The sequence below is a fragment of the Bison bison genome, unplaced genomic scaffold, assembly GCF_000754665.1.
Source record: "Bison bison bison isolate TAMUID 2011002044 unplaced genomic scaffold, Bison_UMD1.0 scf7180017864171, whole genome shotgun sequence".
NCBI lineage: Eukaryota > Metazoa > Chordata > Mammalia > Artiodactyla > Bovidae > Bison > Bison bison.
Window position 1 is genome coordinate 4,696,017 of NW_011494743.1, and position 15,814 is coordinate 4,711,830.

Genomic DNA, 15,814 nt, shown 5'->3' on the forward strand with positions numbered 1-15,814 from the left:
CATCAGACCTTGCTTCTATCACCGGCCACATCCACAACTGGGTATTGCCTTTGCTTTGGCTTCATCTCTTCATTCTTTCTGGAGTTATTTCTCCACTAATCTCCAGTAGCATATTGGGTACCTACTGACCCGGGGAGTTCATTTTTCAGTATCCTATCATTTTGCCTTGTCATACTGTTCATGGGGTTCTCAAGGCAAGAATACTGAAGTGGTGTGCCTTTCCCTTCTCCAGTGGACCACATTCTGTCAGACCTCTCCACCATGACCCGCCCTTCCTGGGTGGCCCCACATGGCATGGCTTAGTTTCATTGAGTTAGACAAGGCTGTGATCTGTGTGATCAGATTGTTTAGTTTTCTGTGATTATGGTTTCAGTGTGTCTGCCCTCTGATGCCCTCTCGCAACACCTACCGTCTTACTTGGGTTTCTCTTACCTTGGACGTGGGGTATCTCTTCAGGGCTGCTCCAGCAAAGCGCAGCTGCTGCTCCTTACCTTGGACGAGGGTTATACCCTCACGGCCACCCCTCCTGATCGTGAACGTGGAGTAGCTCCTTTCGGCCCTCCTGCGCCCACTCCTTGGACGTGGGGTTGCTCCTCCCGGCTGCTGCCCCTGACCTAGGCATACTTATATGTAAATAGAATTTAAGGTTTTTTCCTCCAGCTACGTCTAGGGTGTTGTTTTTAACTTAGTTTATGTTTTCTATGTTTGTCGGGAAAAACAGCAAATTGAGGTGCAACTTCTCTCTTGCATAGCACTGTAATACTAGCCTCTGGCTGAGGACATATTCTTGCAAAGAAATTGAATCCTCACAGCCTCTGCTGTACGTCCAGCCTTTTGAGGGACTGTCTTTCCTGGTTTGGTGTTTATACCTCTCTTTTCTTCTTAAGTGCATGTGTCAGTGGCCCCCCATGCTCACCCCGCTTTCTGTATTTCAGAAGAGGGGTCAAGGTCCTACTCTATTATGAAGTGAAGTGAAGTGAAAGTCGCTCAGTCATGTACAACTCTTTGTGACCCCCATGGACTGTCCATGGAATTCTCCAGGTCAGAATACTAGAGTGGGGAGCCTTTCCCTTCTCCAGGGGATCTTCCCAACCCAGGGATCGAACCCAGGTCTCCCATATTGCAGGCAGAATCTTTACCAGCTGAGCCACAATGGGAGCCCAAGAATACTTGAGTGGGTAGCCTATCCTTTATCTAGGGCATCTTCCTGATCCAGGAACTGAACTGGGGTCTCCCACATTGCAGGCGGATAATTTACCAGCTGAGCTATCAGGGAAGCGCATGTTTTCTTCTCTTGCTTTAAGTAAACTGTGTGTGTCACTAGAGCCTACTGTGTGTTTTGTCTGTTCGCAGCAACTTAAAATTATGCTCTGGTCTCTTCTGTGGTTGGCACTTATCTGCTTTTTAACCTTAGCTGCACAGCCTGACCACCCAGTCAACAGTGAAACAATTGTATTATTGCTTAAGGGTCTAGTACAGTCTTTTAAATTATTGTATGGTGTTTCAGTCTGTAAATTGCTGCACTTTTATTTAGTTGTATTGATGGACAAATAGGTCATTTCCAATATTATGTTATTACAGAGAGTACTCTAGTATGCAAATGCCCGAATACCTGTACAGTGCTTTTCCAGGGAGCTTCCTAGAAGTGACTTTTCAGGGGCATAAGTAACATGACATTTTAGGTCTACTGCAGACTTTCAAACTACCTTTCCTGGTGGCAGTTTACCTTTTCACGTCTTTCCATTGGTTTGTGCTTTTGTTCTTTTTTCTTTTTTTTGAGCAAGGGTGTTAAAATACAGAGATCTAGTCATATGTCACCTATTTCCTTTGATTTTTAATAAGTCCTTGGTTACCCTAGGATTCTTATTACTTTTTTATATTTGTTTTTGAAGTTAAGTCTTTAGTTAGAATTTTGTTTTTGTGTGTGAATCCCCTGTGAATACTGAAGGACAGTTGTATCTGTCTATTTAGGAATGGAGTTGCCAGTATTAATAGTAACTGGATGTTTAGCTTAATGATGAGACTATTTTCCAGTGTAGTTGCACAGTTTACATTCCCACCAGCAGTGTATGAGTGTTCCAGTATCTGTCTTCACGTCCCTACCAGCATATATTGTTTTCTGACGTTTTGATTCTAGCCATCCTAGTGGATGTGAAGTGGTGTTTTATTGTGGTATTGATTTGTTTTTCTCTGATGACTATTGTTGTTGAGTATCCTTTGTGTTTTTCAGCCATCTTTATATTTTCTTTGGAGAAAAGATGCTTTGTCCAATTTTACTTCTGTTGTCTTTTTATTATTGTAAGTTATTTATTTTTTCTAGTGACAAGTCCCTTATGAGATATATGATTTGCACATTTTTTTCCCTCTCTGTGGATTGGCCTTTCACTTTCTTCATGTGCCCTTTGAAGCACAAGAATTTTAAATTCAGATGAAGTCCAATTTATCTATTTTTTCGTTTCTTTTTTTGCATGTGGTAGAATCTATTGACTAATCTGTTGTCACAAAATATTGCACTTAAGAGTTTATGATAAGAATATTATAGTTTTAGCATCTGATGTTTAGGTCTTTGATCCATTTTGAGTTAACTTTGGTATACCATCTTATCCAACTTTATTCCATTCATGTAGATATATAGTTGTCCACGTACCATTTACTGAGAAGACTATTCTTACCCCATTTGAGTGGTCTTGGTACACTTGTTAAAACTAAATAGACCATAGATATATGGGTTAGTTTTGGACTCTTAGTTATTTTTCATTGATCTATATGTCTGTCATTATGCCGGTACCACGGTGTCTTGATGCTTTTTTATAAAGTATGTGCTCAGTTGCTAAGTCGTGTCCGACTCTCTGTGACGCCATGGACTGCCACATTCCTCTATTCATGGGATTTTTGAGGCAAGAATACTGGAATGAGTTGCTGTTTCCTCCTCCAGGGAATCTTCCCAACCTAGGGATCAAACTCATGTCTCCTACGTCTCTTGCTTTGGCAGGCGGATTCTTCACCACTGAGCCACTTGGGAAGCCTTTTTTTATAAAGAAGGTAATGAAATTTGTCATTTGAATCTTCCAACTTACTCTCTTTATTTTTAGTGATTCGATTTTTTAAATAGATTATTCTCACTCAAAGCTATTATAAAATATTGCTGTAGTCCCTGTGCTGGGCAATATATGCTTGTAGCTTATTTTATATATAGTAGTTCATATCTCTTAATCCTCTACCTTTATCTTGCCCCTCCACCCCTCCCTCTCCCAGTTGGTAACCACTAGTTTGTTCTGTTTCTGTTTGGTTAATTCATTTGTTTGTTTCATTTTTTAGATTCTATATTATATTTTAATTTTCTAGAGCCCATATTTTTTAGACTCCATATTTACGTGATAACATACAGTATTTTTTTTCTGATTTATTTCACTAAGCATAATGCCCTCCAGGTCCAACCATGTTGCAGATGGCAAAATTTCATTCTTTTTTAGGTTGAATCATACTCTACATCTTCTTTATCCAGTCATCTGTTAATGGACTTGGATTGCTTCCATGCCTTGGCTATTTTTATAATGCTGGTATGAGGATTGGGGTGTATTTATCTTTTTAAATTAGTGTTTTTGTTTTCTTTTTAAGTTTTTATTCATTGATGGCTGTGCTGGGTCTTCATTGCTGCACACAGGCTTTCTCTAGTTGTGGCGAGTGGGGGCCACTTTCTAGTTGCAGTGCATGGCTTCCTCCTTCGCAGCGGCTTCTGTGGTTGTGGAACATGGGCTCTGGGCGGTGCTGGCTTCAGTAGTTGTGATACATGGGCTCAGTAGCTGTGGTACATGGGCTTCGTTGTCCCGAGGCATTTGGGATCTTCCCAGACCCGAGATGGAACCCGTGCCCTCTGCATTGGCAGGCCAATTCTTAACCACTGGACTACCAGGGAAGTTCCCAACTTAATCTTTTTCAAGACTGTGTTGTGTATTGTGTGGGTCTCTTGAGTCTCCATATGTTAGGATTAGCTTTTCAGTTTCTATAAGGAAGCCAGCTGGGATTCTGATAGGGATGTTTTGGAATCTATAGATTAATTTGGACAGTTCAGTTCAGTCGCTCAGTCATGTCTGACTCTTTGCAACCCAATGGACTGCAGTACGCCAGGCACCAACTCCCGGAGCTTACTCAAACTCAAGTCCATTGAGTCGGTGATGCTGTCATCTTAATAGTGCTTTGTGTTGATCCATGAACACAGGATGTCTTTTCATGTATTTAAACCTTTAATTTCTTCTAGCAGTGTTTCGTTGTTTTCAGAGTATAAGTTTTGTTCTTTTGTTAAATTTATTTCTAAGTATTTTATTCTTTTTCATGTAATTGTGAATGGAATTGTTTTCTTTAATTTTGTTTTCGGTTTGTTCATTTCTATTATGTAGAAACAGCCATTGTTTTTTTAAAGAAAAAAATTTTTTCTTCCAGTTTTATTGGAATATAATTGACATAGAGCACTCTATAAGTTTAAGGTGGACAACATAATGATTTGACAGAGGTACGTCATGAAATGATTGTCACAATAAGTTGAGTACACATTCATCATCTCATTTAGATAGAAAATTAAAGAAATAGAAAAGTTTTTTTTCTTGTGATGAAAATTCTTAGGATTTTCATCTTCCTAGCAATTTTTATATATAATGTACAACAGGGTTATTTATATTTATCATGTTGTACATTATATCCCTAGTACTTGTTTGTCTCATAAGTGAAAGTTTGTACCTTTGATTGCCTTCATCCAGTGGTCCCCGCCCCTGCCTTTGGTAACCACAAATATCCCTTTTCCTGGTATGCTTGATCTTGACAGGCTCCACTATGCAAATGTTCATAGGCCCTTTTCTCATAAATCCAAAGATGATCTAACAGCATCTGCTTGCACCTTCCTTCTCACATCTTTCCTGAATGGTAACAGTGATTATTTCAGTCTCTCGCCAGTGACTTCTGATGTCCCAGCAAATGGCGTTGTCCCCAGCGGTGCTGAACAGATACTCCCAAGGGCCCAGCAGTGATAGCCACAACTAATGCAGACTTGGTAGCACTCTGCTGGGAAGACCTTGAACAGGAGTGATGCCTCCAGGCAGGTGGTACGCTGTCCATCCAGCTCAGGCCAAAGCTTCCAGGGAGCGAGGACGCCTTCAGATGGTAAAGAAGGAAGAAGAGGATGAAAGCTACACTTCAGTGCCGGCTGCCAGACCACAGACACTCAACCGTCCTGGCCAGGAGCTGTTCCGCCAGCTCTTCAGGCAGCTTCGCTACCATGAGTCTTCTGGGCCTCTGGAGACCCTGAGCCGGCTCCGGGAGCTATGCCGCTGGTGGCTGAGGCCAGATGTTCTCTCAAAGGCCCAGATCCTCGAGCTGCTGGTGCTGGAGCAGTTTCTGAGCATCCTGCCAGAGGAGCTCCGGACCTGGGTGCAGCTGCATCACCCTGAGAGTGGTGGGGAGGCTGTGGCCTTGCTGGAAGAGCTTCAGAGGGACTTTGATGAGACACCGTGGAGGGTGAGTGTGAGACAGTGTGCGGCGCCCAGTGAACTCTGCCAGTGAGTCCACTTGTGGGGGGAGGGGCTGGACTTCTGAACCCTCACCACGGAGGAGTTCACGGGAAGCCTTCCCTGCTCATTCCATGGCACTGGAACAGAAAAGAACTGGACCCTCAGCCAAGGACCGTTTAGCAGGCAGCTCCTTCCTCCTTCACAGGGGAATATAAGCTCCAGGAAGAAGAGGGTCTGCAAGTATCCAAAATAACAGTAATGAGGTTTTGGACACATTGACTTACACAAAGTGTATCTCCACATACCTAACTTGACTTGCTACCCATGTGTAAAGTGGAGGTTATCTCTTGCTCAGAAGTAGGAAAGTTAGTGTCAGGATCCTTGGTTTCTAAATACATATTGATGAGACCTAGAAGAGCAGTCTACATGTGTCATCTTATCTCTTTCTCAGTAAACTTTTGAAGATTTGTTCTGTGCGAGGGAGATGGGATAGATGAATGGTGAGGGGCAGCCTGGGGCTAGGAACATCGTTGAGTGCCTGCCATGGGCCCGTCCTGCGCTTGGTGCTGGGGGACGGAGCTGACAGTCCCGGGGCTGGCGGCGGAGCGGCGGAGCAGTTCAAGTGCACCCGTGAGCTCCTCTGCCCCACACAGGCCCGCCTCTCGGTGCTTCTCCTACCTTTGAGGTTTTTGTGTTTAAGGAGTATTTTATCATTTTTGTAGGCTTTTAAAAATTTTTATATAATGTGTGTAATTCTTCATATATGATTCATTCATGCATAAATGAAGGTTATGTTTAAGATTTATGAAACAAAAGTTTAAGACACTTTTCCCCTAAAAGTAAAATAAAAATTGGATCAATAAATCCTCTGAATGTGGTCTCTGACATGGTCTACCAGCAGTATATGGTAACAGATGTTAAAAGAGAAAACCTCTTTGCTCAGTATTGGGTACTATTTTTTAAAATCTGAAAGAACATTTATAATTTTTACCAAAAACAATGAGATGTTCAAAATGACCTAAAGATAACTTTTAAAGCAAATAAGGTACACAGTAGGTACAAAATTGTGGCTCGAGTATATTCAAATCAGGTAGGACAAAGTGTGTGGTTTAAAAATCGATGAAAACATAGTCAAATGAGCAGAAAGGGGTTATCTGGTTGAAAGTTAGTTAGGAATTTGAAAACAGAAAACAGGCTGGTAAAAAGCCTACCAAATTCTAAAAAATGAGCAGAAATACTCAAGATGCATATAAAATTACAGAATCCCCTTATAGTTTATCAGACTTACCAAAATGTGAGAAACTGGTGCCTGAGAGTTTGTCCTTAAAGTCATTTGTGCTGTTGTTGCTTTATTTTCCCTTTGGTGGGATTTGGGAGGAATAGGAGATAAATTGCTGTGATGGCTGTATCCTCTTCAGGCTGTAGCTGTGTCTTAGATATTTAATGGCCTCAGGCTAAGATCCATCCAAATCAGTACAGAGAATGTTTTGGCCACAGGACCAGAAAAACCTAAAGTTCATTGACTGCAGCTTCCTATGCTCACTTCTGTGTCAGGAGTAGTCTTACTTCCAGAGACCAGGACTTTTGAAGTCCCAGCACAAAGGCTGCATCTCCAGGTCTCGGCTTGCGTGGGCACTGCCCATTTTTTTTGCTCCTGAGACCTTTTCTTGTGTGCGTCTATAGCTGGCACTCACAGTTAGCATTGCTGCTCCAGTGGTATTATTCTTTCACTCAGGTTTACAGTCTGGGAGTCTTGCTGCCTTTTTGAGGTCACTTGGCATAGTATTACCTAGAGCAGTGTCTGACACTTGGTAGATATTATCCGGCTGCATCTCTGCTGTCAACCATTATCAGTTTACCTCTCAGGGAGGAATCTCTTCTCTCATTTCTAAGTTCCAGGCCAGGGGTGGGGCTGAGGGCTAGGGGGCAGGTATCACTGTAGCACCCAAGGTTGGAACAGCAGTACTGTCACTGACCAACCAGGCACTTTCCTGTGTCGAGTGAGAATCCGGCTCTACCTGTCTCTGCATGGCCCTTATTAGAGCCCAGGGAGGTGGAGGGGTGAGGGGGATCCTTCCTGGGCTTTCTGGTCCTCCTTTCTGTTCTGCCTGTAGGTAATAAAGGGCCCAGCTCACCGTTTCCTGGGCCTCTGCCTTTTAGAGATCAGCCGGGTGGCCTGTTCTCTGCGTGTGCTTTCTGATTCCTACAGGGATCCTCTCACAACATTTTCTTCTTGCCAGGACCCAGCCCCTGCCCAGAGCCCAGATGTGCATTGGATGGGCACAGGAGCCCTGCGAGCCGCACAGATATGGCCCCCTGCTTCACCTCTCAGGAGCGGCTCGGCTCTGGGGGACCACCTGCAGCCTCCCTATGAAATAGGAGTGCGTGACTTCCTGGCTGGGCAACCCGGTACTTGCTGCCCGGCTCTAAGATCCCAGCCTGTGCCACACTTCCCGAACCTCCTATGATACCGTCTTTCCACCCTCTGTCCTCTCACTAGAATCCCTTCTGTCCTGGCCTTGAGCTCTGTGTCCTTTTTATCCTTCTGTGACCCACGTGTACCTGACTTTTCCTCCCATTGCACCCCCTGCTCCCTGACCCCAGCAGACATGGGGGAAATTTGAAATGGGCATTTAAAACAGCCCATACCTGCTTGCGGGGCCCAGGAGTCCTCTATGTGGGGGGAAGAGTGGGCTTCTCAGTGGGACGCTGGAACCGGGCTGCCCTTTCTCACAGCTCTTTCTTCTTCAGATCCTCCTGCTGCACAGGTGCCTGCCCTTTGCTCGAAGGAGGGATGCGCAGACAACCAGGTGACAGCCCAGCCTCAGGTGAGCCACAGGACCTTTGAGCCTTCCTGCTGTCCCACCGTTGCTGCCTAATGGGGTAGCTGCAGCTCTCCCTTGTCCTGGGTCTTTCTGTCCAGTGACCTCACATCCCAGAGACCAGATTCTCCCCCTGGAGCCCAGAGCTCTTGTGCTGGGTGATTACCTTCCCTTTCACCTTGACCAGATCCATCCTGTACTCAGAGCCAGCCCCACTTCCCCACTCTAAAAGCTGGGAGCTGTGGAGTGGTTCTCAGGCATCGGACTGTGTTTTTTCCAGGGGACTATGACTTTCAAGGATGTGGAGGTGACCTTCTCCCAGGATGAGTGGGGATTGCTGGACGCTTCTCAGAGGAACCTGTACAGGGATGTGATGCTAGAGAATTATGGAAACATGGCTTCTGTGGGTAAGGTGTCACTGTCACCATCTTCCGCCTGCCTCTAGTTCTGCCTCCATAGTTCTCATTGTGGTGCCAGGAAGGGGTCCTGACCTGAGTCTGGGTCCTGTCTGTCTCACTACTAACCAAATCACTTAATCCATTACTTCAGTCTTCCTCCTTAAAAATGGGGATATATTGCCTGTCCTGCTGAGATACTGTAAAAAATTAAAAGTCGTATGTGTCAAGTTCCTGGTTTATTCAGGCCTCAAAAAAAAGTTAGCTGATTTATCTGATTGAGTTGTCACTTGTTGTCACTTGGTTCTGGAGAATCCTAGCAGTCCTTTTGTCTGTGCCTTATCTCATCTCAAGCTGGTTTTGGAAAAGGCAGAGGAACCAGAGATCAAATTGCCAACATCTGCTGGATCATTGAAAAAGCAAGAGAGTTCCAGAAAAACATCTATTTCTGCTTTATTGACTATGCCAAAGCCTTTGACCATGTGTATCACAATAAACTGTGGAAAATTCTGAAAGAGATGGGAATACCAGACCACCTGACTTGCCTCTTGAGAAACATGTATACAGGTCAGGAAGCAACAGTTAGAACTGGACATGGAACAACAGATTGTTTCCAAATGGAAAAGGAGTACATCAAGGCTGTATATTATCACCCTGCTTATTTAACTTCTATGCAGAGTACATCATGAGAAACGCTGGGCTGCAAGAAGCACAAGCTGGAATCAAGATTGCCGGGAGAAATCTCAGTAACCTCAGATATGCAGATGACACCACCCTTATGGCAGAAAGTGAAGAACTAAAGAGCCTCTTGATGAAAGTGAAAGAAGAGAGTGAAAAAGTTGGCTTAAAGCTCAGCATTCAGAAAACTAACATTATTGCATCCGGTCCCATCACTTCATGGCAAATAGATGGGGAAACAGTGGAATCAGTGGCTGAGTTTTATTTTTTGGGGGTCCAAAATCACTGTAGATGGTGATTGCAGCCATGAAATTAAAAGACGCTTACTCCTTGGAAGGAAAGTTATGACCAACCTAGATAGCGTATTAAAAAGCAGAGACATTTCTTTGTTGACAAAGGTCCGTCTAGTCAAGGCTATTGTTTTTCCAGTAGTCATGTGTGGATGTGAGAGTTGGACTATAAAGAAAGCTGAGCGCCGAAGAATTGATGCCTTTCAACTGTGGTGTTGCAGAAGACTCTTGAGAGTCCCTTGGACTGCAGGGAGGTCCAACCAGTCCATCCTAAAGGAGATCAATCCTGGGTGTTCATTGGAAGGACTGATGTTGAAGCTGAAACTCCAATAGTTTGGCCACCTGACGTGAAGAGCTGACTCATTTGAAATGACCCTGATGCTTGGAAAGATTGAGGGCAGGAGGAGAAGGGGATGACAGAGGATGAGATGGTTGGATGGCATCACCAACTCAGTGGACATGAGTTTGGATAAACTCCGGGAATTGGTGATGGACAGGGAGGCCTGGCGTGCTGCAGTTCATGGGTTCGCAAAGGGTCAGACATGACTGAGTGACTGAACTGAACTGAACTATCTTGTCTCTGCTCAGAACTGTCAGAAAGAAATCCCTGTCTGGGCATCCTGCCCTGACTTTCTCCACTGGCCTCCTGGGCTTCCCCTCCTCCCCATCAGGAGCTCAGTCCTGAGAGGGTCCTGGAGAGTAGTTCTGCCTGGTTCATCTACTGTCCAGTCACATCCCCTTCTTTTCTCTTCTGCAGTGGGGCCATTCACCAAACCTGCTCTCATCTCCTGGCTGGAGGCAAGGGAGCCATGGGGCCTGAATGTCCAGGGAGTTCAGTTTAAGGGGAATCCAGGTGCTGCCCCTGCAGGTGAGTTCCAGAGAAATGACCAGGTCTTGCTCCTTTCACATCTGCTCTTCTGTTTCTTAAGGTCTTTGACACTATGAAAATCGTGGGAGACTCTTTCTGTTGTTTGCTAGAAGGAAGAGCCTTAGCAGTGTTGCTAATAAATGTTGGGTGCTTGGGGTTCTCCCCTCCAGAGTGGCCTCTTAGATGTTGGTTTTCAGCCTTTCCCCTCACCCAGAAGCCCTCTCAGGAGCAGCTCTTGCCCACAGGACAGCATCACTGTCATCTTGTCCATTCACTGATGCTCCTCCTCAGCCCTGTACTGCTCTGCCCTTCCTGCTCCTGGCACCCCCTCATCCCACTTTTGCTGCTGTTCTTTGCTTGGTCCTTCCCCTGTGGTCAGCTTGCAGCCCTTGCAGCCAGCTCTCCTCAAGCCCTTCCTCTCAGCTCTTGAGGACCTTCCTGTCATGTGTGCGTGTCATGCTTCCTCTCCCCTCTCTCGCTGTTTAACACTCCCTTCTCAACCCTTTCGGTTTTCCCCTGGATTTGATCCCTGCATATGGCCAGCTGGTGTACCCATCTTGCTTCTGCTCTCCCCTTTCTGTCATCTGGAATACCCCTCCATGTTTTGCCTTATCCCTGACTGTTTTTGTAAAGCTACTGGCAGTCAGGCAACAGCCTCACCACCTAAGTTCATGACATTTTTTGGTCCCTTGGTGCTTTCTGTATTTCCAAGTATGGGAAAAGAGAACATTCTTTAGTCCCTCCCCTGCCCCCACCTTTTTTTTTACACCACACCTAGTGGCTTATGGGATCTCAGTCCCCTTACCAGGGATTGAACGTGGGCCATGGCAGTGAAAGCCTGGAATTCTAACCACTGGGCAACCAGGGCACTCCCAAGAATAGTACATTCTCTTATGTTTTATTTGTGTCAGGAGATGAGCTCCATGTGAAAACAGACAAGTTCATCTTAAAACCTGAACCTTTGGAAGAAGCAGTAACCTTAGCCATGCCATCAGGATGTCATGGTGCAGCGACTGTTTCTGAGGGACCAGGGCTCAGAGAATCCATTGCACAGAAGAGCGGGTTAAAGGAACGATGTGGAAACCCCACACAAGTGAGAGTTAAGAAAGAAGAGACCAATTCCAGCCATGGAGCAGGGAAAGACTGCGAAGATTCAGGAAGAAGTAATAGTCTTCATCTAAGACATATTACGTATTTAAGAGGACCCAGAAGAAAGCAGTCCCTTAAACATGGCTATGGCAAACACTTCAGGGGAAGTTCCTACCACTATGACTATAAGGAGTATGGGAAAGGGCTCAGACGCATGATGGGTGGGTTCAGCCTACATCAGAGAATTCATGCTGGACTGAAAGGCAAGGCCAAGGATGCGCATGGGAAGGACTTCAGCCTTAGTTCCCATCACCAACACGGGCAGAATCTTCACGTGGTGGGGACGCTGTATAAGTGCAGCGACTGTGGGAGGACCTTCAGTCGTAGCTCCCACCTTGTATGTCATCAGAGACTCCACACTCAAGAGAAGCCTTTTAAATGCAGGGCATGTGGGAAAGCCTTCAGGTGGAGCTCGAACCGGGTGCGACATGAGAAAATTCACACCAGACTGAAACCGTATAAGTGCAGTTTATGTGACAAAGCCTTCCGTCGCATGTCTGTCTACCGCCTGCACCAGGAAACCCATGCTAAGCAGAAATATCTTGAATCTACTCAGGATGAAGAAGCTCTGACCTGTGATTCAGATTTTGATCATCATTTGAGAGACCAAAGTGGGGAGAGACTCTTTGACTGCAGCCAGTGTAGGAAATCCTTCCACTGTAAATCATACATTCTTGAACATCAAAGGATTCACACCCAGGAGAAACCCTATAAATGTCCCAAATGCAGGAAAACATTTAGGTGGAGGTCCAACTTCACTCGTCACATGAGACTGCACCAGGAAGAGAAGTTCTATGACCTGGACAAATGTAGACAAGAGTTGAGGCAGACCTCCAACTCCAGCCAGCCCCAGAGCGCCCCCACCATGGAAAAAGCTCTTGTGTGTCAGCAGTGTGGGAAAACTTTCATTCGAAAGAAGACTCTCATCAATCATCAGAGAATTCACACAGGTGAGAAACCATACCGATGCCACGAATGTGCAGAAGAGTTTCCTCACAGGTCGGCCTACATTGTTCATAAGAGGCAGCATGCCACCAAAAGAAAACCTGAGGACGCACCCTCGTTTAGTCATGATAGAGCGTTCCAAGTTCCTCAGACCAGTCCCACCACAGAGGAGCCCTACAAATGCAGCCAGTGTGGCAAAGTCTTCCGCAATCATTCGTTCCTCCTCATCCATCAGAGAGTTCACACCAGAGAGAAGCCTTATAAGTGCAAAGAGTGTGGGAAATCTTTCAGATGGAGTTCTAACCTCTCCCGACATCAGAGGACTCACTCTTTGGGAAAACTGGATGAGTACTCCGAAAGCGAAGATGCTCTAAATCTTCAGTCACAAGTCCTCACTGGTGCAAAACCTTTTCAGTGCCAAGAATGTGGGAAAAACTTTACACGTAAAAGAAGTCTTTTAGATCATGAAGGAATACACAGTGGAGAGAAGCGCTATAAATGTAACCTGTGTGGGAAATCTTATGACAGAAATTATCGCCTTGTTAATCATCAGAGAATCCACACTAAAGAGAGACCGTTTAAATGTCAGTGCTGTGGGAAAGATTTCATTGGAAAACATACCCTCTCCATTCATCAGAGAAAACACATCAGAGCAGCCCAGTCTGAAAATGGTGTGGCTGGGCTGTCTTCCTGCCAGGAGACAGGGGTAAAGTTACATGAATTAAAATCAGGTCAGGAGAATCCTCTTGAAGATGATGAGAAAACTTGTGGTCAGAGATCTGAACTCCCTGGACTCCAGGACATACCCACTCGGGGAAAGTGCCACAAATGTAGCACATGTGGGAAAACTTTTAGCAAGAGCTCACAACTCATCAGCCACAAGAGATTCCATACTCGGGAGAGGCCCTTCAAATGCAGAGTGTGTGGGAAGACCTTTAGGTGGTCTTCAAACTTGGCTCGGCATATGAAAAACCATATTAGAGATTAACTTGTGGTCTAACAGTTGGGGAGAGGGGGTCCTGGTTATCCTACTGGAGAACCCCTGATGGTAGGGGATGTGGGGCAGACCTTCACAGAGTGCCCAATCCTTATTTGGAAGCTTGTGGCAGAGGATCCTGAGGATTCAAAAATGTAGGGCAGCTCCATCCTACTGCTGGAAAATGAGATGCTGGGGAAGAGCCTCAGTGCATTCCAGAAGGAGGTTTGGGCCCCTTGGAGTGGGCTTCACACTATGGCCTGGAGTTTCCCCCCAGCCAGATTTTCTTCTGTAACTCTGAAGGGAGAGACCATTGTACTTCGTGATGGTTCAACAGAATGTCCATGGCATGGTAGGCTGTGGCTGCTGGGAAGGGTCCAGTTGGAGCCTTAGTTTGCCTTTGAGTGTGACTTACAATGGTGTCTAGTCCATTTGACCTAAAAAGCACCAGCAGCAGCAAGAACTAGTGTCTCCAGATACCTCCAGGGGAGTTCCGGCTGTGCCTTCAATCTTCACAGCTGACTTTGGGTCTTTGCTGTGGGCATAACAGTTTGTCTCAGCTGCAAGTGGAGGAGAACAGGGTCCTGGGCTTGATCATCTGGAGAATGAAGCTCTCCCGTCGCCAGCTCCGTCCCCCAGGTCTGAATGGACAGCAGCGGTCCATCTGCTAAATAAGGGCATCAGGCATCTTCCATATGCCAGGCCCTGTCGTGTGGGCCATAGACCCAGCAGGGGACTGGAGCAAAAAAGTCTGCCATCTTGGATCTTTACAGACAATAAGCAAATGAGATATATGTAGTATTTGGGGTGATGATATGTGTTGTGGATGGAATGAATCAGCAGAGTGAGAGGGAATGCTGGGTTGGAAGGTGGATTGGGATTTTAAATAGGCTGGTCAGGGAGGGTGTCAACTGAGGAGGTCAGATTTGAACAAGGACCCAAAGGAGATCATGGAGGAAGCCACGTAGGTCCCTTGTTCCTACTCAGGAGCCTTCACAGGAGGTAGTCTCCTTACGGAATGGCCCGTAGGCCCCTGAACCAGAGTGAAGTGAGCCATCTGGAAGCGAGAAGCCCAGAAAGGTAGATGGCCAAGCCAGGTGAGCATCATGGGTCCTTGCTGGGCCTTGGCTTCCTCAGAGGGGAACTTTTGGACAGTTTTGAGTAGAGGATTATGGTCTGAATCTGAACCATTACAGAATGTAGTTCAGACTCAGAGTCTCACGTGTTGAGGGCCCAAGGTCATGGGAAGGGCCTCAGAGTCATCAGGTGTGTGTTCCTGGCTTGCTATACCTTTTCTTGGCAGGATGATCTTGGGTGAATCTAAACATTGGCATCTAAAATTAAGAGTGGCTGACTCTGCTACCCAGCTCTTGGGATTGGTGAAAAGGAGGCTTGACTTACTAAGATTCTGGGTTAGGAGTCTGATCTCTAGACCAGAGCTTCACTGAGCTGTAGGTCCCATGTCAGTTGACACTATAGACACAGAAATACCCCTTTTCTGTCCATCTTTTCATCCCCCTGCTCCTTGTGCCACCTGGTACTTCATAGAGTTCCTGCCCCAGTAGGGGTGTTTCTACTGCCATTTTTATAAAATGATAAATATTTATTTTTAAACATTCAAGTCAGATTTTTAAAAATGTAAAGAGTGAAGTAAAAGTCAACAGAAATCCCTCTGTACTGAGGTATAAACCTTTAATATTTTGGGATTGTACTGATGCAGTCTGAGTTTTAAAATAATCATGTAAGTAGTATATGATTATGATAGAAATATTAGTATGTACAGATTCACTAAAAGGAAAAGTCTGACTACTTGGAGCTAACTACTAAACATTTTGGCGTAATCAGTGTTGAATTTAACTTCATTAGTCTTCCCTGAACACCCCTGGGCTGACCTGACTCGGGCTGTTCCTTTCACGTGGAGTGCCACGCTCCTGTCTGATCTGGCCCAGGTCTCCACTCTTTCAGTCCCAGCCTTCCCTGACCCTTGTCCCTCTAGGCATTCTCCTCTGGTCCCACCTCTCCTCGTGCCTGTATATTGCTCTGTTGGGTGTTGTCTGGGTTTCCAAAAGTTATTCCCATTATTGTAGCCAGACTGAGTACTCCAGAAGCCAGGTTTGGGTGTTTTTTTTCCGGGCAGAGTAGATTTTGCACAAAGTTGCCTCTTTGAAGGAATGTAGAACTGAATTCATT

The 15,814-nt window shown here is 45.5% G+C and overlaps 1 protein-coding gene across 2 annotated transcripts in view; it reads left to right on the plus strand.

The window, feature by feature from the left end:
* ZNF445 (zinc finger protein 445) overlaps positions 1-14,961 on the plus strand; it is a 59,000-nt gene extending 44,039 nt beyond the window's left edge. For both annotated transcript variants that reach the window (XM_010842139.1, XM_010842137.1), the window contains exons 2-7: positions 4,937-5,508; positions 7,742-7,910; positions 8,253-8,329; positions 8,604-8,730; positions 10,444-10,554; positions 11,466-14,961. In XM_010842139.1, the coding sequence (XP_010840441.1) occupies positions 5,080-5,508; positions 7,742-7,910; positions 8,253-8,329; positions 8,604-8,730; positions 10,444-10,554; positions 11,466-13,636 (3,084 nt within the window). In that variant the 5' untranslated portion in view covers positions 4,937-5,079 and the 3' untranslated portion in view covers positions 13,637-14,961. The remainder of the gene's footprint in view (positions 1-4,936; positions 5,509-7,741; positions 7,911-8,252; positions 8,330-8,603; positions 8,731-10,443; positions 10,555-11,465) is intronic.
* Positions 14,962-15,814: the final 853 nt, after the last annotated feature.